This window comes from Nakaseomyces bracarensis (genome assembly GCF_045282275.1).
Source record: "Nakaseomyces bracarensis strain CBM3 chromosome Unknown Scaff10_0, whole genome shotgun sequence".
NCBI lineage: Eukaryota > Fungi > Ascomycota > Saccharomycetes > Saccharomycetales > Saccharomycetaceae > Nakaseomyces > Nakaseomyces bracarensis.
In genome coordinates, this window is record NW_027263956.1 from 524,035 (window position 1) to 544,739 (window position 20,705).

The 20,705-nt window shown below is 37.2% G+C and overlaps 9 protein-coding genes across 9 annotated transcripts; 6 read left to right on the plus strand and 3 right to left on the minus strand.

The window, feature by feature from the left end:
* Window positions 1–292: 292 nt before the first annotated feature.
* MAP2 (methionine aminopeptidase) lies at window positions 293–1,546 on the plus strand (the record flags this gene model as incomplete). Its single annotated transcript, XM_071053016.1, has 1 exon — window positions 293–1,546. The coding sequence occupies one exon, from the start codon at window positions 293–295 to the stop codon at window positions 1,544–1,546; it is 1,254 nt and encodes a 417-aa protein (XP_070911266.1).
* Window positions 1,547–2,218: 672 nt separating this feature from the next.
* On the plus strand, window positions 2,219–3,067 carry SCS2 (phosphatidylinositol-binding protein SCS2; the record flags this gene model as incomplete). Its single annotated transcript, XM_071053017.1, has 1 exon — window positions 2,219–3,067. One exon carries the CDS (start codon window positions 2,219–2,221, stop codon window positions 3,065–3,067), a length of 849 nt encoding a protein of 282 aa, XP_070911267.1.
* A 732-nt stretch (window positions 3,068–3,799) lies between these two features.
* RNJ42_02853 (uncharacterized protein) lies at window positions 3,800–3,982 on the plus strand (the record flags this gene model as incomplete). Its single annotated transcript, XM_071053018.1, has 1 exon — window positions 3,800–3,982. The coding sequence occupies one exon, from the start codon at window positions 3,800–3,802 to the stop codon at window positions 3,980–3,982; it is 183 nt and encodes a 60-aa protein (XP_070911268.1).
* Window positions 3,983–4,527: 545 nt separating this feature from the next.
* Window positions 4,528–6,030, minus strand: GLO3 (ADP-ribosylation factor GTPase-activating protein; the record flags this gene model as incomplete). The annotated part of the gene is made up of 1 exon (XM_071053019.1): window positions 4,528–6,030. The coding sequence occupies one exon, from the start codon at window positions 6,028–6,030 to the stop codon at window positions 4,528–4,530; it is 1,503 nt and encodes a 500-aa protein (XP_070911269.1).
* A 999-nt stretch (window positions 6,031–7,029) lies between these two features.
* On the plus strand, window positions 7,030–9,294 carry YME1 (i-AAA protease YME1; the record flags this gene model as incomplete). Its single annotated transcript, XM_071053020.1, has 1 exon — window positions 7,030–9,294. The coding sequence occupies one exon, from the start codon at window positions 7,030–7,032 to the stop codon at window positions 9,292–9,294; it is 2,265 nt and encodes a 754-aa protein (XP_070911270.1).
* A 458-nt stretch (window positions 9,295–9,752) lies between these two features.
* Window positions 9,753–10,868, minus strand: CCL1 (TFIIH complex kinase subunit CCL1; the record flags this gene model as incomplete). Its single annotated transcript, XM_071053021.1, has 1 exon — window positions 9,753–10,868. The coding sequence occupies one exon, from the start codon at window positions 10,866–10,868 to the stop codon at window positions 9,753–9,755; it is 1,116 nt and encodes a 371-aa protein (XP_070911271.1).
* A 1,453-nt stretch (window positions 10,869–12,321) lies between these two features.
* Window positions 12,322–15,969, plus strand: ATH1 (alpha,alpha-trehalase ATH1; the record flags this gene model as incomplete). Its single annotated transcript, XM_071053022.1, has 1 exon — window positions 12,322–15,969. One exon carries the CDS (start codon window positions 12,322–12,324, stop codon window positions 15,967–15,969), a length of 3,648 nt encoding a protein of 1,215 aa, XP_070911272.1.
* Window positions 15,970–17,003: 1,034 nt separating this feature from the next.
* On the plus strand, window positions 17,004–17,537 carry YOP1 (Yop1p; the record flags this gene model as incomplete). Its single annotated transcript, XM_071053023.1, has 1 exon — window positions 17,004–17,537. The coding sequence occupies one exon, from the start codon at window positions 17,004–17,006 to the stop codon at window positions 17,535–17,537; it is 534 nt and encodes a 177-aa protein (XP_070911273.1).
* Window positions 17,538–17,810: 273 nt separating this feature from the next.
* Window positions 17,811–20,594, minus strand: APL4 (AP-1 complex subunit gamma; the record flags this gene model as incomplete). Its single annotated transcript, XM_071053024.1, has 1 exon — window positions 17,811–20,594. One exon carries the CDS (start codon window positions 20,592–20,594, stop codon window positions 17,811–17,813), a length of 2,784 nt encoding a protein of 927 aa, XP_070911274.1.
* Between the last annotated feature and the right edge of the window lie 111 nt (window positions 20,595–20,705).

The following is a 20,705-nucleotide window of genomic DNA, read 5'->3' on the forward strand; positions in this document are numbered from 1 at the left end:
GTGTTAGAGCTAAATATTGATGAGATTGGGCTATGATGTAATAAACAATAAATTGCCCTTTTCACAGTATGGTTGATGGAATTGTGCTGTTTAGGGTCTTTCTTAATCCCCCCTCATCGAGAAGCTTGGCTATACACCCAAAAGAAAAACCCGATACTCTAGTCTAGCCTTGAAGAAAGAAAAAAATTATATTGGAAGAGCAGACTACTTTAGTAAATTTATTTTATAAAAAGAACTGCAACGGTTTAAATTTAGAGTTACCTATTATAGAGGTCTAGAAAGTAAGTTAGAGATGACAGAGGTAAAGGAGGATATTAAACCATTGGAGCCCGAGAAGAAAGAAGAGGTTGTGACTCCCGATACCGTGGGAGTTGTTGGAGAGGAAGGTGGTGAGGATAAGAAGAAGAAGAACAAGAAGAAGAAGAAGAAGAAGAATAACAATATCAAGAAGATTGAGTTGTTTTATCCGGATGGAGTGTATCCTGAGGGTGAGTGGATGGATTACCATCAGGATTTCAATTTAGAGCGTACAACTGATGCGGAGAAGAGGTATCTAGCCAGGGACATGGAGAACCAATCGCATTGGAATGAGGTTAGGAAAGGTGCTGAGATCCACCGTCGTGTGAGGAAGAATTTGCAGAACAAGTTGAAACCGGGTATGCTCTTGACTGAGATTGCAGATATCATTGAAAATGCCACCAGGAAGTTTACTGGCGCTGAAGACCTGACCAAGATGGAGGACCCTACCAGCGCCGGTATCGGTTTCCCTACAGGTCTGTCTCTAAACCATTGTGCAGCACATTACACTCCAAACACTGGGGATAAGACCGTCCTAAAATATGAGGATGTTATGAAGGTCGATATTGGTGTGCAAGTTGGTGGTAACATCATTGACTCTGCCTGGACAGTCAGCTTTGATCCTCAGTACGACAACTTGCTAGCGGCTGTCAAGGACGCTACATACACTGGTATCAAGGAAGCCGGTATTGACGTGCGGTTAACCGATATCGGTGAAGCCATCCAGGAAGTCATGGAGTCCTACGAAGTGGAGATTAAAGGTGAGACATACCAAGTGAAGCCATGCAGAAACCTGTGTGGTCACAGCATTGCACCATACACCATCCACGCGGGTAAATCCGTGCCTATTGTTAAGAATGGGGACCAAACGAAGATGGAAGAAGGTGAACACTTCGCGATCGAGACATTCGGTACCACCGGTCGTGGTTACGTCGTGAGCGGTGGAGAAGTGTCACATTACGCCCGTATGCCAACCCCTGGCATGCCGCAACCTAACCTAGGTAGCTCCAAACAACTTCTCAAAGTGATCGATGACCACTTCGGCACTCTACCGTGGTGTCGTCGTTACCTAGACAGACTAGGACAGGACAAGTACCTGTTTGCGTTGAATAACCTGGTCAAGAACGGATACGTGCAAGACTATCCACCACTAAACGACGTCATCGGATCATACACCGCACAGTACGAACACACAATCTTACTCCACCCTCACAAGAAGGAAGTGGTATCCAAGGGTGACGACTACTAATAATAATAACTTTATTACGTATATAATAAACTATATAGACCAAACAAAACACAGGCCTCTCTGCTTTTTATAGAAAATAGCATCAGCAACTATTAATAGTACATGCACTCACATGCTTGTTGTACAGAGTGATATCAGCAAATACTCATCTTACAATTAAAAGAAGCAAGTTCAGAATTGAAAACAATATTAGTGTTTCCAATAGATATTGATAGAAAATAAGTCTTTGGAAATATCCAAAATATTATAGCTCTGATAAATAGCTCAACTTACAACTGTTCTTAGCTAGTTGTTCCTTTCAAGGAGGATTGGGGACCTAAAAAGGGAGCTCCGGGTGAAAAAAAAATTTAAAGGAAAAAAAAATAAGAAAAAAAAAATAAATAAAAAAATTAAAAAAAAATAATAAATAAACAGAAACTTCTATTAGATCTCCTTCAAAGGGGGATATTTCTTTTTTTTTGATCTTATCTTGCTGATATAGTCAATTTTTCATTAGGAGAAAGATATAAACTACAAGAATACTGACATATAAACAGTAGAAACAAAACAAAGAAGGAGAATATACGGATATATAAGCCCTTTTTTTTGTGTATTTGAAAGAAGAAAAAAAAAAAAATAAACATAAGTTGGCACCATACAACAATAATACAGTATCAAGTAATTAAGGAAAAGATGTCTCTTGTTGATATTTCCCCAGATGTTCTAGAGTATAAGTCTCCATTGACTAGACAGAGTACTGAATATGTTACTGTTAAGAATAACTCGGATCAACCAGTTGCGTTCAAGGTCAAGACTACTGCACCAAAGTTCTACTGTGTGAGACCTAATGCCAGTGTTGTTGCTCCTGGTGAGACCGTTGATGTGCAGGTTATCTTTCTAGGTTTGCCTGAGGCACCACAGCCGGATTACAAGTGTCGTGACAAGTTTCTTGTTATAACACTCCCTTCCCCATATGACCTGGGTTCTAAGAGTGTCTCTGAAGCGTGGGCTGACCTAGAGGCTGAATTCAAGCAACAGGCTATTTCCAAGAAGATTAAGGTGAAATACTTGATAAACAGTGAAGTTGAGAAGAACCCAGAGAGTGTTCCAGAAGAACAACCACAGGCACCAAAGCATGAGTCAGTAACGGAGGTTCCTCCAGCTGCTCCACAACAAGCTGCCAAGGCTGCTGTAGAGACTATGTCTAGTCCAGCTCAAGCCGAAGCCCCATCTCACGTTCAAGCTCCAGCTCAAGCTCAAGCTGAACCACAACAAAAGCATATTACTACCGAAGCCCCAGCTGCTGCCTTTGCCGCCGCTGCTGAAGCTGCTGAAAAGGTCACTCGAGGTCTAAGAGTTGAAGGATCTATGCCTAAGACAGAGACTGTGGAGGTAAAGGAAGTTAGAGAGGAAGTACAGGAAGTTCCACGTAGTGTCAGCTCCAATACCGAAAAACAAGTGGAAACCAAGGAAGGAAACACCAGTACTATTTTGATATTGGTATGTGTTCTTGTCCTGTTATTGGGCTGGTTGTACCGCTAGTACCCGACGTTATTTTTTATCTCGATTAACAAAGAAAAATTAAGACGACTACGACAAAGGAATTTTGTACTTCTTTCTCATTTCATCTAATATTTTTATTTTTTCTTTCTCATTAGTAAGAAAATAGTTCTAACTTTATGTAGAGAGAGAAGCACAAAAATGTATCCTTTCTAAAACCCTATATAATTTTTTTTTATCTCTACCATGATACCTTTTTTTATATAATAAATTTATTTAATAAATATATATTTTTTATACTATACCTTTTAAAACAAAACTTTAAAAAGTTAATCTCCAACCAATTATTGAAGTATATACAACTAAGGATTGATAAAGGTGTTTTGATGGGTTAATATATCGTATTCTCGATGGGTCCTTTGGTCCTAAAGCATCATGAAAAAAAAAAAAAGGACAACTTTCTCAAAGGAACTGAAAAAAAAAATAAGGGAATCAATGTTTTCTACGGAGTTTTCTATGCAATGTAGATCGTTTCCATAATGGAAAAAAAAGTAAGGCCGTAGTACAAAAATTCGTGATATATATAAGCAAAACGAATTGTTCAATGCCAACTTATTTGGATTACTATACCTCTCAATTGGTATTTACAGTGACTATTTGAGAGCCTCGTCAGTAACTGAAAACCTCACCTAACTAATTGGGATTGAATATTCATATTCAGTTAAAAAGGCTATTGAAGGACTTATAAACGAAAAAAGGGTACATATATTAATTATGGTAGAGCAAAATGTGCAGCTTACATCTAGTCCTAGTTATATAAATTGGCATATGTTTGGGACGTCTATAACGCAGGAACTGGTTTTTGCTTACAAGAAAGGTAATAAGAGGTCGTTTTCAGAGCGTCCCAGCACTGAACTGAAAAAACAGAAAAGTGATCGTATAACGAATATGTCATGAATAAAAGTTGTAATGAAGTTTTTTGATAGTGTAACAAAAGCAAAACGATTGAAAAAAGATCCTAATAGTAATAATAGTAATAATAATATCGTGAACTAACTAACAGTACGGCAGCACGATACAATATACGCAATATATGTATGAACTATATATTGTTTCTGTAATAATATATTCATGAGTTAAGTTTTTATTACTAATTCTATTTTGACTCATGATTTTAATACTGATGAAAGATTCAAGTTTATGAAAAATAAAAGTAATTTTGAATAAGTTAACAATAGTCATAAAAAAATTTTATTAGTATTCTATAGACCTAAAAAACATGAAGGTTTTATAATTGTAGTGTAGTAAATGTAGACTTTCTTTTCTTATTTCTTTCTATTACATGACTTTATACTATATTACAAGGTTGGGGAATTATTGAAAAGCACTATGTTTTCTCATTGGGTATTAAAGGAAAAAAATAAGTTAAAAAGTGAAACCTAAGAAAAAAAGAACATAATAAAAAAAAGATGCAATATCTTTATCATTACGTTTTTATAATTCTATCTTCTCAAATAGTCTCTTAAATAATTACCCAACTTTTCAGCACCTTGTTCAACAACGTCTTTTAAGATTTGTAATTCATCTTCAGCTTGAGAGTTGAAATCGATGAAAGAGTTAGCATTGTTACCACCGTAGTTCCTCTGTCCATTATAACCGTTGCTACCGCCCATAGCCTCTTCAGTTTCTTCCTCTTCACCAAAGTAGGATGATGAGGAGATAGAGGTAGCATTGTCGAAGGTCTTCAGCTTTTGACGGGCCTCCTTAGAGGCTTCTTCGTCGTAAGAACCACGGCCGAATAACATATCTGAGGAAATGGCTTTCTGGCCACCGTATTTAGCTGCTACTGTACCAGTATATTTTGGACCAGATGCAGCTCTTTTCGCCTCCTTGTGTTGTTGTGCTAGCTCATTGGCTTCGTTATTCGTCATACCGAAACCTAGCTTAGCAAACTTCGGTTGTAATTCCTCGACAGGAGCTTGGGTTTGAGCCTGGTTGTTGAATCCAGAATCATTATCGTTATCGTACATGCTGTTCTTAGCATTGTCTTCTTCTTCCTCTTCCTCTTCTTCACCTCCGAAATTAGACGACATATATTTCTTGGTAACTGCAGGCTTGCTGTAGCTATTGCTGGTATTTAGCTCAACTTCCTTCTCTTCCTCAGCTTCCTTCTCGAATTGATCAAATAGGTCCTCGGCGTTGGATTTGTCGACCTTCTTTGCAGACAACTTGGTAGGCTTCCTCGATGAGGACAGGATAGAGTGCTTCTTCGCGCCAGCGCCTGAACCTAATGAGGAGCCCGGTTTTCTTCTTCCGCTCAAGATAGAACTGGATCCAGTAGCGGAAGTCTTGCGTGCGGGCGTACCTGTCTTTCCTGAAACATTTGCGGTAGAAGAATTCCTGCTTGAAGTCAGACTGGACTGTGTGTTTCTAGGCGACAGAGTAGGGGTTAGCGGGTTAGAAGCTGGATCGACCTTTGGTTTCTCCCAATTAGAGAAGAAGTCGTCCACGCTGCCCTCCTTGGAAGACACCACGCTATTGGAGTCGCTTGAATTTTCCTCTTCGTTCAGCTCATCCAGGACTAGCTCCGCTGGGTACAGCTCCATATCCTTCTCTACCTTCTTATCCAGGTGCGCTTTATACTTCTTAGCTACCAAACTTGTGTACTTGCTATGTGCGTTAACATTACTACTGTTCAAGTACTGTTTTCCGTTGTTCTTTAAGAAGTACTCCTTGGCCTTGTGGTTACCACCGTACTTGAATCTACGCAAGTTATTAATAGTCCACTTATCCAGCGTGGAACTCTTGACAAACGTAATGTGAACACCGAGATTTCTATGGACCGCACTACATTGGATACATAGCAACACACCAAATGGAACAGAGGTCCATGTAGGGTTCTTGTTACCACAGTCAAAACAAACTCTATTTTCCAACCTAGCACCAAGTTTAGTAAATACTTGCTGTCTGACGCTATCCGATACAAATACCTCACCTTCGTCCATTATTTTAATTTCCTTTTACTTCCTTACTTCTTGTCTTTGCAAGTATACAAATGGTAGGTACAAATATAGACTAACAGAAGAAAATCTTAACGTGAGATAGAGAGATCAAATAAATAAAGGATTAACGAAAATAAACACCACGCTAGCCATTTTGTTCCTTGCAAGAGCAAAGAAAAAAAAAAATAACAAAAAAAAGAATGAAAAGAAATTAGGAAAAAAATTAAAAAGGTAAAGTAATACATGACGAATATCATCACATGACTAAACTACACCCTTTTGTTCCCCGTAGTAGCCCAATTATCATCTCGTACGTCTAAAAGAGGGAGGGTGGCAGCAGAGACGGGGCGTTTTTACGTATATATGTATGTATCAGGTGATATTACGTATGTATGTATGTGTCATGTGGTGTTACGTATAATTGTATGTATGTATGTGTCATGTGGTGTTACGTATAATTGTATGTATCAGGTGCTATTACGTATAGATGTATAAATACTAAGAAAGATGCCACAAGGCAAGTATAGTGTAACAAATGTGGTGGGCATCATAACAATAATACAAAAAATCAGTAAGTTACATATCAATAAATGCCTGTTGTATAATATTTACATATACTTTATACAAACAGTATAGATCTATGGTTCATATATCAGACATTGGTTAGTATATACACACCTTCTTACGTATCAATCGTAGTGTCTATTAGAATTGTATATTCCGGGTAAAATGGTATTCTTCGAGAAGCAGACTGTAGAGAGGCAAGAGCCGAGAGAGGCAAGGGCAAAGGGAGAGAGAGAGAGAGGCAAGAGAAGGTTAGAGAAAGTTTCATTAATAAGGCTAAATCTCTTTGGGTGGGATTCCTAAATCCTTTTTATTTGTTAATCAAATTTTAGTCATTACATTCCTCAACAAGAAACTACAAATAATAACCGGTATTAAGAATACGAAAAAAAAAATAATATTGATACTGATATTATAAAAATAATAATAAAATAAATAATGATTTCTGCTCTTGCGCCCGTGGGTGGAAGAGCTGTGATGAGGTCATCGTTGCTGTGGAGATGTGTTGGTGTTACTGCGATGAGGAGGATACATTATAATACTGCTCAGAGAGGTCTTCTCCTTAATATGAGACGGTACTCCACCAAGGATAATGAAAATAGTAATAAGGATGAGGGTGCAAATGCTGCCGGTACTAATAGTAATGCTAGTGCTAGTACTAGTGCTAGTACTAGTGCTAATACTAGTGCTAGTGCTAATACTAGCAATCCGAATGCTGGCACAAGTGGTCCTACCTCTGGAACCGTGTCTCATGCACTCCTGGCGACTAGAGAACAAGAGGCTAACAAGGACTTGACTAACCCCGAGGCACAGGCCACTTTCTACAAATTGTTGCTGCAATCTAACTACCCACAATACGTTGTCTCTAGATTTGAAACTCCGGGGATAGCGTCATCGCCAGAGTGTATGGAGCTGTACATGGAGGCATTACAAAGAATAGGAAGACACGCTGAAGCTGATTCGGTAAGGCAGTCTCTGTTGACCGCCTCGTCTGCAGGTGCGGTCAATCCAAGTCTCGCCTCCTCTTCCCCTAACTCTTCAGGTTATCACGGATCATTCCCTTCTCTATATTCTCCACTATATGGTTCACGTAAGGAACCCTTACATGTAGTGGTCTCTGAATCAACTTTCACAGTGGTCTCCCGTTGGATCAAATGGATACTGTTTTTCGGTATTTTTGCATACGGTGTCTCCGAGGCATTCAAATATATTGCTGAAAACACAACTTTGTTGAAGAACTCCGAGGTCGCTGACAAATCAGTCGATGTTGCAAAGACTAACGTCAAATTTGATGACGTACGTGGTTGTGACGAGGCCCGTGCAGAACTTGAAGAGATTGTTGACTTCTTGAAGGACCCAGCTAAATACGAATCTCTTGGTGGTAAGTTGCCTAAGGGTGTACTTCTAACAGGCCCACCAGGTACAGGTAAAACTCTGCTGGCTCGTGCAACTGCTGGTGAAGCAGGCGTGGATTTCTTCTTCATGTCCGGTTCCGAATTCGATGAGGTCTACGTTGGTGTCGGTGCTAAACGTATTCGTGAGTTATTTGCGCAAGCCAGATCACGTGCACCCGCAATCATTTTCATTGATGAATTGGATGCTATTGGTGGTAAGCGTAATCCAAAGGACCAGGCCTATGCAAAGCAGACATTAAACCAACTGCTGGTTGAGTTGGATGGTTTTTCTCAGACAAGTGGTATTATCATTATTGGTGCAACGAACTTCCCTGAATCTTTGGATAAGGCCTTGACAAGACCTGGTAGATTTGATAAGGTTGTTAATGTCGATCTTCCAGATGTTCGTGGACGTGCCGATATATTGAAACATCACATGAAAAAGATCACCATGGCTCCAAATGTCGATGCTACTATCATTGCTCGTGGTACGCCAGGTTTATCTGGTGCTGAACTGGCTAACTTGGTGAACCAAGCAGCTGTCTATGCTTGTCAAAAGAATGCTGTTGCTGTTGATATGAATCATTTTGAATGGGCTAAGGACAAGATATTGATGGGCGCTGAAAGGAAAACTATGGTTTTGACTGAGGCCTCTAGACGTGCCACAGCCTACCATGAAGCAGGACATGCCATTATGGCACTATATACCAATGGAGCTACGCCACTATACAAAGCTACTATTTTGCCAAGAGGTAGAGCCTTAGGTGTGACATTTCAACTGCCAGAGATGGACAAAGTTGATATTACTAAGAGAGAATGTTTAGCAAGATTAGACGTTTGCATGGGAGGAAAGATTGCTGAAGAGCTCATTTATGGTGAAGATAACACTACAAGTGGCTGTGGGTCGGATCTTCAAAGTGCAACAGGTACTGCCAGGGCTATGGTTACACAATATGGTATGTGCGATGAGGTTGGGCCTGTAAACCTTGGTGATAATTGGGACAGTTGGTCCAGTAATATAAAGAATGTTGCTGATAATGCCGTAATTAGTATTCTAAAAGAGTCAGAGGAGAGGACAAGGAAGATGTTATCTGAGAAAAATGAGGAGTTGCACCGACTAGCCCAAGGTTTAGTTGAATATGAGACTCTAGATGCTTCCGAAATAGAAAAGATATGTAAGGGTGAACAAATCAACAAATCAAAATCATCTACTAACACTGTCGTAGAAGGTCCAGACAGTGATGAAAGAAAGGAAATTGGTGGTGGCTCCGGGGACAAATCTAAAATACCGACTATGTTAAAAGTATAACACATTGGTTTAAATTTTGATAAACTTATATCGGCTGCCAACCTACCGCAACCGTCTAACCGTGATATTAAAAAAATTGGCATATTACTCCCTCCGAGGCCATAGATTGCTATAAATAGGAATCTTCATCCTTTTTAGGGAAATAATCACGAACTAGCATAATACTGAAATTGTGGAAAAAAAATCCAAGTAAGTTGATACTTGTAAATAGAATCTCTTAATTCAAAGAAATAAATGAAAAAAAGAATGAAGAATACAAAACCGTTATTTTTTTTGTTCAGAATACTGTCTGTTGTTAGACAATATTCAAATGTACAGTAAAACTTCCATGTCCGGGACTAATGCATATACGACCTGATCTAAGGTCCTCATTATATAATGCAGTCTATATAGGAGCTATTGATAATTTCGTTCCATACATTAATTTTCATTTTTTGTTACATAAATGCACTATATATTCAAACCTTTTGTTTTTTAACTGGTGATTCGCCTTCATTAGTAGCTTCCCTCTTTAATCTATTAACCAAGGCCATTGGGTTATGACAATAGTAAATCTTAGCCATTATCTCTTTAGCTTCTTGTGTACTAACAGAAGTAGAATTTTCGAGCATTTCCTTACAAGATTGAATGACATTCACCAGTTTGTCAAAATTTATATTACTTATGTCATGTTTCGTATCATCTGTAGAGCCTTCCGTTTTTACTTCTTCTGGCTTTGGGGCATCAGGGCCATGAAATTTAAGTTCTAGGTATCTCGTTGTTAGAGCCTCATCCTCCAACATTAGCGAGGCCAAAGTTATCTGTGGTGGAGTGTAAATATATACTGCATCTGTTAATAGAGCCTCTGTGATACTCTTCTTGCATCTATCGTAAATTTTACCCATGTATTTCAAGTCAATTTTCCCGTGTAAAACACTCTGAATGTCGAGGAAAAACCCATGTAAAGGTTTGTAAGGATGGTGATTTAGTAAAGTAAATTGCAGACTCTCTAGAAGCTTGAATTCATATTTCAGTATGGCCTCTTTCGAGGCCTTAGCCTTTTTCGAGAATGAATCCACACTAATGAAGTAATTCTCTGATTTACAAGCCAGGAAGATTGTCGTATGCACAATATCTTTTGGTTCTATCTCCATTACCGAATTTTTTAGGAAGAATCTTCTGAAGAAAGAAATGGAGGTAGCTACAACCTCTGTAGGCAGTCCCATTTTCTGAGCAATTACTTGCACTTTTTGCGCATAGAAGTTCACAAGTTTCAGTTCTTCAGCAGAGTTTACCGGTTGTGCCTTACTATCTATCACCTTAAGCACGTCCTCGTTCAGATCATCCTTATTAGCGTCCTTAAAGTTCTGTAATTTCTCTTGTATCTGGGTCACAGCCCTCCTGTTCGTTTCATCTCGCTGTGCTTGCAGCTTCAATGGTGTAAAAGACCAGAACCTAAATTGAGAGGAGTGTCTATACAGATCATCATCAGTCAACCTTTTGTAATTTGGAGGTTTCTCATCCTTACTTGTATCAGGGGTGGCATCCCTTGATGTCTGAGCTGTTGAAACAGCAGTCTCCACTTTAGTACTCATTTCTTTATGTTAGCTTTTTTTTTTTGTTATTATCTTTACGGGGATTACTTTCTAATGTATGTTTTAAGAGACGTTTTTGTAATAAAAGTAGTATGGCTTTGTAAACACCTACCTTTGAAATTTAGTTTTTCCGAAACTTATAGAGAAAGCCTTGAACGAATTTAATTTTTTGTTTTTGGCTATATGAAAAATTTGAGTTTTTTCCTAATCGGGATACATTACCCCAGAAATATTATAAATGCAATTAACATATAAGACAAAGTTTTTATTTATCAGTTTATTTTTAAGTATCGTTTAAGTTATCCCATTATCTGCGAGTGGAATGGGATCCTTTTATTTTTGCGAACGTGGGGTTATTACCTGTAGTTGTCTTTTATCAATTTCAACAACTTGTTATCATTAGCTATTTTTATAAAAAATAATAAAAACCTTCTTTTTGAGGTGAGATAAGCCATGAAAGGCTGTAATAAATAACAAGACATTGAAGTTCAGCATCATTAAAATGACATTTGTTTAGCACTTACTTTAACACTTCAAAGCTGTTTCACAGGCAATGTGAAGATGGGTTCATCAATATTTACAGAGTTTTTCCGAAAACCCACTTCCGCCTTCCTACGCTTGTTTCTGTAGATTTGGGTATTCCCTTTTTCTCCCTTTTGTTTCGAGGAATCTTTATTAAGAGAGTCGGATTAAAATCCAAGAAGGATTAAACTTTGTATAAAGGATTTTTAAGTCATCATCGGTTTGTTCATGTCAACTACTGAACAGCCATTCCTAGCTATAACAAAAGTAAAACATCAAAGAGAGATTTTAATATTAAAAAAAAAATAAAATAAAGAGAAAAGATAGGAGATTCATAGCATTGCAATAAAAGAAAAAGCAAAGAAAAAAAGAAATATCCTACTATTCGAGACTAAACTTGGGTTTGATTAAGGGAAACTTAAGGGACAAGCACTAATAGAACTGCATTGGAGTTACCGTTTTCTCTAATCTTTTTTTTTCCTTCTTTCTGGTTGTTTGTTGGATTTCTTTAAATAAAATAAGGTTTAGTTACCATTTTAGGCTTATATCCACATAACCAAAGGCTGTACCAACATCCCAACTCAATATCTGTGCCGCATATTAAGATTAACTTGGCTTTCTTAAACGAAATAAGGTGGGGGATTTTTTTTCAAATACAGTAATTTAACATTAACCATTTATCCAAAGTAAAAAATAAAAAAAATAATATTGCCTTACTTGCATATCATAATTTCAACAAGTTGATTAAGTGAGATATTGCTAACCGTGCAGTGATTTTTTAAAGGGGAGGTAAATAGTTTATCGGGTATCTTTTTTTTTTCCATTTCGTTACTACACATAAACCATATTATTTTTGCTTGTGAATAACTCAAATTGAAATTAAAATTCTAGAGACAAAATAAAAAATAAATTATATTAAAAAAAGTGGAGTATGAGTCTACCGTTGAAAGACAGGTTGTACCGGTTTTGGCAGGACCATGTTGTTGACCGTACTATTTCTACTGCAGACGATGTAGCCAACAAGTTCTTCCACTCATTTGAAAAACTATATAAGGGAGATGAACCTGACGGATTTGTGGAACGTTCACAAGCTTCTGCTTCTGATAGACGTGGTTCTCAAGTTCTGTTCTTTCCGGAAGAAAGATTAAGTAATAGGGTTAAGATACGAAAGCAGAATATCTTTAACACAACATTAATACTACTTATGTTGATAACATTAATAGTTTGGACAGCCGTATTATCGGCTAATTCTTTTTTCACGACCTCATTGGCATCAGGTTCACCTTTGTTCAACCACGAAGGTCGCGTGGTTAGGCCAATGCGGGAGTCAAGTCTAGGGTTAGAGGGTGATTCAGGAGCTAGGAAGGCTTCGAAAAAGCTGTATGACTTATTGTCAGATTTCGATAACTCTTTCTACGATGATGAAAATATGATATTGGGCTCACTTGCTTTTGGTGAAAATACTTACTCGAGACAACCTTATGTCGCTAATGGTTATATCGGTTCTCGTCTACCTAACATTGGTTTTGGTTATGCTTTGGATACTTTCAATCTGTATACCGATGCACCTGGAGCATTGGACAATGGCTGGCCTTTGAGGAATCAAAGATTTGCTGGGTCTTTTGTATCCGACTTCTATTCCTTGCAGAAGAAGTTAAACTCTACCAATTTTCCTGAACTTGATGATAAAGGTTACTCAACCGTTATCTCTTCCATCCCTGAATGGACTGACTTACAGTTTAAGGTCGACTATAATGGAGAAAAGTGGTTTAATCCACAATCCGTCATGGTTGATGAAATAACGAACTACAATCAAAACCTGTCTATGAAAGACGGTATTGTAACCACCAACATGGATTGGTTGGGTGGATTACTAAATGTAAAAAGTGAAGTTTGGGCTCATAGAAAAATTCATGCTTTAGGGATTGTAAAGTTAGAACTGAGTCTAAATCTAGATAACCTACCTGATAACTTTACTTCTTTGCCCGTTACAGTTTTTGACATTTTAGACTTTGCGACATCTCACAGAACTTCTTTATATGAAATGGGTCAGGACGAAGAAAATAGTGCAATTTACATGATTGTCAATCCTGATAACGTCCCTTACTCAAATGCTGTGGTATATTCTACTTGTACTATTCATGGTACTGGAGACAATTTTCATGAATATAATTTTAACGATACTGAAAAAATTGCACGTAGCTATGATATGGAATTAACAGAAGATAACCATAAGCTTATAATATACAAATATACTGGAACCATTTCATCTGAATATAACAATGATCAGTCAGATCCAAATGAAAATTTGAATTTTGCAAAGTATATTGCGACCTCAGCTAGAGGTAGCTACAGGCAGCTATTGTCACAACATAAACGTGCCTGGTATGCCCTATATAATGATGCATTCATTGAAATCCCTTCTGATAGCTTGTTAGAAATGACTGCGAGGTCGTCACTCTTCCATTTGCTGGCTAATACAAGACAATATAATGTGTCATCCACAAGGGGCCTACCTGTTGGTGTCGGTGGTTTATCTTCAGACTCGTATGGTGGTATGGTATTTTGGGATTCTGATATCTGGATGTCTCCTGCACTCTTGCCATTCTTTCCAAATATCGCTATGAATATGAACAACTACAGAAATGCAACACATGCACAAGCAAAACTAAATGCTGAACAATACGGCTATCCAGGTGCAGTCTATCCATGGACTTCGGGAAGATATGCTAATTGCACTTCTACTGGCCCATGTGTCGATTATGAATATCACATTAACGTGGATATTGCACTGGCTTCGATGTCCATCTATATGAATGGTGCGGAAGGTGCTGATGATGAATATTTGCGTTACACTACATGGCCAATGGTTAAAGATGCAGCAGATTTCTTTACTGCTTATGTGAAGTACAATGAAACGTTAGGCGAATATGAAACATATAATCTGACTGATCCAGATGAATTTGCCAACCATGTAAATAACGGTGCTTTTACTAATGCTGGTATTAAAACGCTGCTTGTGTGGGCCACTGATATTGGAAACCATTTAGAAGAAGAAGTAGATCCGAAGTGGATGGAAATTTCGGAGAAAATTCACATACCACGCTCATCCTCTAATATCACACTGGAGTACTCTGGTATGAATAGCTCAGTTGAAATTAAACAAGCTGATGTAACATTAATGGTTTATCCATTGGGTTATATAAATGATGAGTCAATCCTGAATAATGCTATAAAAGATTTGTACTACTACTCGGAAAGACAATCTGCATCTGGCCCAGCAATGACGTACCCCGTATTTGTTGCTGCCGCCGCTGGTCTATTGAACCATGGGTCTTCTTCACAAAGTTATCTGTATAAATCTGTTTTGCCTTATTTACGGGCTCCTTTTGCTCAATTCAGCGAACAATCTGATGATAACTTTTTGACTAATGGTTTGACTCAGCCAGCCTTCCCATTCTTAACAGCAAATGGTGGGTTCTTACAGAGTATTTTGTTTGGATTAACTGGTCTAAGATACTCCTATGAGGTTGTTCCTAAAACGAAAAAGATTAGTAGGCTATTGAAGTTTGATCCAGTTAAGTTACCACTTCTACCAGGAGGTATTGCCATTAGAAACTTTAAATATATGGGCCAGGTTCTTGATATTATAATTGATGACCACAATGGTACTATTGTTCACAAAAGTGGTGACCAACCGATTAGAATCAAGGTCCCAAATCGTAGTATACTTCACGATAGAGATATTGGTGCAGCTTTATTCTCTAAGAGGGACATGGGCTTACCTATCAATGAGGATTATTATGGTACTTACTTCACTATCTATCCAAAAGAAGAGTTAGTTATCCCATTATATGAATCCATGTTAAATATTGATGGTAATGTTGCAGAAAGTAAAGCGATTACTAACCTAACTGCTGGTGTTCCAGGTGACGTTGCTTTCTCAGCTCTGGATGGTAATAATTACACGCACTGGCAACCATTCATGAAGAATGATACCGCAAAACTTCTAATTGACCTTGGGGCAAATAACACCCATGTTATTAGGAAAGGTATGGTGTTGTGGGGACAAAGACCTGCCCAGAATATTTCATTATCAGTCCTACCTCACTCTGATCAAATTGAACAATTTTTCGCCAATCTAACATCAGTTTTACAGACTTCTCCAATTGTAAAAGGTGGCAACATTTTGAGTCAGATGTTGGAAGGTAAAACAGATAATCATTCAGACATTACCGATGCTATGGATGATGACATCAAGGCCTTGATCAACTGGAAGGGAGACGATTTGGATGAGTTAATTGATAATTTACCTGATATGCGTCTCCTTGATAATAAGTTTATAACGATTCTCAACAACCTTGAAATCTCGCCCAGTGAACGTTACTACGATGAAATTACGAAAGACAATATCATTAAGCTTCTCCCAAGTAATGTTACTGAATTCACTATAGACTATGATTCCATCCCTGGAGGAGAGAAAAGAGCTCGGTATATAGTATTCAGCGTATATGGTACTTATGATGACGACAAGGATACCAAGGGTGCTACTGTCAAAGAAATTGTCCTGCAGGAATAGGACTCTTTATTATTATCTTATGTTTTTATATTTATTTTCCTTATTCTTTTTAAACTAAATATTTTTTTTATATACTACAACGATATTCATGAAAAACAAAAAATAGATATTATTCCTTTATTCATTGAAATATTATTTATTATAGATATAAAATATTAAAAATAAGGCTGTAAAGTCACCAGTATGACATATGTTTAGTATTAGATCTAAAAATTAGGTTCATGAACTGGATATACTTCAACTAACCTTCGGTTAACTAAACATTAAAATCAAAATAACTTTCAGTAATATACCTTACCCGAAGATTATTGTTAAAATAACTAAAAAATACCAACAAAAAATAAATTGCGATTTCTGTGGATCGAACACAGGACCTCCAGATAACAAACTGACCGAAGTTAATTCTTCAGTCTGGCGCTCTCCCAACTGAGCTAAAACCGCATATTAAACTTGTTGAAGATGAACTGGTGGCTGAATGATATATTCTTACAAAACATATACCCTTAACTCAACTCTCCCCTTCAAAAATTAACCAACAACATTAGATAACTAGTTGCAATGCAAGCTATTCTAAAAATACTTCTAGTGCAGCATTCAATGCAATATGAGATCAAATATAAAAAGTAATCTTGCTGCTTAGATGCCCAGTAGCAAGAGACTAGGCTTCAACACTCTACGCCTCCTTCAATCATCGTTTGATGATAAAAAAAATTAAAGAAACTGGGAGGCTGCACACTTCGAGGTGGCATTTGTAGTTAATTCGGGTAAAATGTAGTTGAAGTTCCTGCATTTAGATAGGAAAAAAGGGAGGAAGAGCCTTGATTTATTTTTCTACTTGGTTGTCCTTCTTTTTAAATCACCCAACCGACGACGATCCCCTTCTTTTTCTTTCTTCTCCCATTATTTCATTTATAAAAGTCTTTAATATTAAATATCTTTGTTGAATTTTTTGTTTTTTCAATTCATTTCTCAACAATTCCATCTGTAGAGCTACAAATCAAAGATAATACTAAGACTACTACGACACTTTTACAATGGCTGACATTATCTCTAACTTTCAAGGTCAATTGAAGCAATTGGACACTCAATTCGCTACCAACAATGTTCTGAATCAACTAGAAAGAAAAACTAACTTGCCAAAGTCATATATCATCGTTGGTACTACTGTCTTCTACCTTTTGATGATCTTCATCAATGTTGGTGGTATTGGTGAAATTCTAGGTAACATCGCCGGGTTCGTTGTTCCAGCCTACTACTCTATCATTGCTCTAAAGACTGCCACTAAAGAAGATGACACTCAATTGCTAACTTACTGGATTGTTTTCAGTTTCTTGAACGTTATTGAATTCTGGTCCAAGGCCCTATTGTACTTGGTTCCATTCTACTGGTTCATCAAGACTTGTTTCTTGTTGTACATCGCTGTTCCATCTACTCATGGTGCTACTTTGATTTACAACCGTGTTATCTCTCCAATGGCTGACAAGTACATCTTGAACCCAAAGAAGAATGAAGGTGTACAGCAATCTGTTAAGGATGCTTCCAGAGCTACTGGTGCTTCCCACCATTAAAACATGGATGGTATTTTCCTCTGAAGACTACCTTCTCAAATTTTTATTATCAAATATATTTTGGTTAATAGCCAATAAATTTTATAAAAATATCCATATATATATATTTTATATAAATAAACAAACAATAAAAATCAACTATAAAAACAACAAGAAGTTTCATATAACCTGAAAGACCACATTCAAATGGTACATAAGATCAGAATATCATTTATATTTATAGAGTCAATACGTAATGTAATCAGATTAAATAATCATCAACATATACTACATTTATAACGAGATATCAGCAAATTTGTGATCGAATTGTTGTGTCAATGCATTGCCACCAATGTTGTAGCTTAACTTGACTCTCATTTTCAACTTACCTGTTCCCGATATTTTTAAACTTTGTTTTATTATGGCACCAGGTTGGACACTATTAGAAGGATGCAATTGACCTAAAATAACCTTCAAGGTTTTTGTAACAGCGCACATAGTTTGTAAATCCGTCATTGCAGTATCTCCAGTGTTTTTATAGAATAGTTCTAGATGAATAGCATTTTCATCCTGCTTAACTGGTCCTGAATAAATTTCGAAACTTTCAAAGTTTTGCATTAGTTCAGCTCCCGAAGGAAGCTCTATAGCATTCTCCACTGCTTTACCATCTGCATCCGTGCTTTCATCTTTGGCAGAAGTTTTATTACCTGCAAGTAACTCTGCTAGCAAGTTCTTATTATCTGTTGTTGGGGTTGACTTTGAAATATCATCTTCCCCAAGCAAATCTAGCAATAAGTCTTTCTTGGTATCATTCGTAATAGGTTTTGAAGTCGCTGAACTAGTTCTAATAACAGTAGAAACTCCTTCCCTCTCTATTCTAGAGGCTCTGTCAAATTTAGGCATGGCATCCAAAATTTGCTTCTTGATATCCATTGGTTGACTGAATATAATTTCATATTGCGAGCTCTTACTCTGCAACAATAGGTCTGTAGATTTCGTGTGGTCTATAATTATCTGTCTCAAGTCTTCTGTTAGTGAATAATCTTGTATTCTGACAGACAACTTCAATGCTGCTGTTAATACATAATGAACGATCTTACTGTGCGTCCTTAAGTATTGTTTATTCTTTAATTGTAAGTATTTAACCAAAGATGCTTCATTAAGTGTTTTAGTGTAATTTTCATTGGACTTATTATTCGTTCCCAGATCCTGCAGAACTATATCAGCATACTCACCAATACACCATATTGACACAAGTTGCCAGCCAAAGTTATCTTCCTCTATCTGATCCACTTCAGATATTTTCTGTTCTTCTTTTTGAGTAGCGGTTAAAACTTCTCGCAACGATATATCCAACATTCTAGTAATAACATCAGTTTTATATTGGATTTCAAGAGTGTTGTTAATGGCTATTAATATATCACTTATTCTTTCTATAGGGATATATGAACCTACCAATTTCAAAATTTTTACAAATACGGACAGTCTCCAGTTTTCATCAATTTTATCACCACCTTCTTGCGAAATCAAGTCAAATTTCTCTATTATATGATTCACTGTATATTTGATCAGATCCTTAGAATCATCGATGTCCTCACCAAACGTGTTTGTTTTGTAGCTAGAATGTGCTGCTCTAGAATTCTCATTATTCATAACAGATTTAGCAAGGAAATTAAGTAATTCATTAACCAACTCAACGAGATTTGAAGAATCCATAATGGAGAAAGTTAGTTCCAGAGCCCTCATTCTAATAGATATATCTTGATCATTTAAACAACGTGAAATGAATTTTTTATGCCTCTTCACTGCTTCTGGTTCCATTGGAGCCACCTTCAGCAATGTGTTTAGTGCAACATATTTAATATTGTTGTGGGCAGTGACAGCTGCGGTGGAAGCCTTCTTACCTCCAGGAATATGAGGTGATAAAAAGTTAGCCAGTATATTAATACCAAGAACTTGCAAGGGTTTGGAAAGATTTAATTCAAATATAGTTCTTGTGATCTCATATAGGATAGATTGTCCACTGGATTTTGTCGCATCAGTGTTAGTCGCCAAGTTTGTCAACAAGTCATTGAAATCGTCCATCAGGTCTTGGTTAACTTCTATTTCTAGATCCGAACAAGCTTTGAAATATAACCTTAGTGTAGTTATTATTTCACATTGTAAAAAAGGATCCGAAACACCTTGCACATCAAACTGGGGATCCAAATTTCTTGCCGAGAGACTAGTTAAAACCTGATAAAAGTCCTTCAAAAAATCTGATTGACCTAGGTTTTTAAACAATTCAGTAGCTAGTGTTTTTTTATACAATGCGTCTTCAACATCGTCGCCCTCAGTTACAGTTGTGTCTAAATTTACTGTAGAAATATTCCTTACGGTATCAACAGCTGACATGGCAATTGCTTGAAACAACCTTGAGATACCCAAGAGGACACCATGAGCTGACGACAGACTAGTCAAGTTAGATCTATATTCACCTAAGAGCTTCAGGAACAGGTCAATGGGGATAATCTCCAACAATTGTGAGTCCTTGGATATTAATTTTGCGCAACACTGCAATGCTTTCTTTAGGATAAACGGATCGTTACTGAATCTATTCAATAACCCTTCCACGTCAGGGTATAGATCTCTTGCCAATTCAGGAGATGACAAGAAACCTAATGCAGTTAATGCCAAAGAAATCACGTATTTATTAGGGTGTTTCAAGTCGTTATTGATTAAGTTTGTCAGCAGTGTCAATAAGTCCTGCGACTCATCCAGTAGTAATGTGGTAGACAAATACCCTAGTCTCTTATCAATATATCTATCAGAAGCGATCAGGTTGATGCATTCAACTTGACCGAAATGCGTACGTTCACCCAGGATGTACAAGTACAACAATTTGATAATGTTGTTCCGTTTTTTCTCAGAGGACAAATGGTCGTCCCTGAGCTTAGTCCTAATCTTAGCAGCTTGCTTATTGATAATTGCACGCTCATCAGCTAGCGTCTTAGCGTTCCTAACATCCTTAATGAAACTTTTCAAAGAACTCGACCCACTATGAGTCGACGACCCATACGACAGTGTAGCCCTGGCCATTTTTTTTTTTTTTGTTTCTTATTTTTTGCTTGATTACTCTAAGATACTCGAAATGAATGCTAGTTTAAGATAACTTGCACTAATCCAATAAGCCTATCAATAAACCCAATG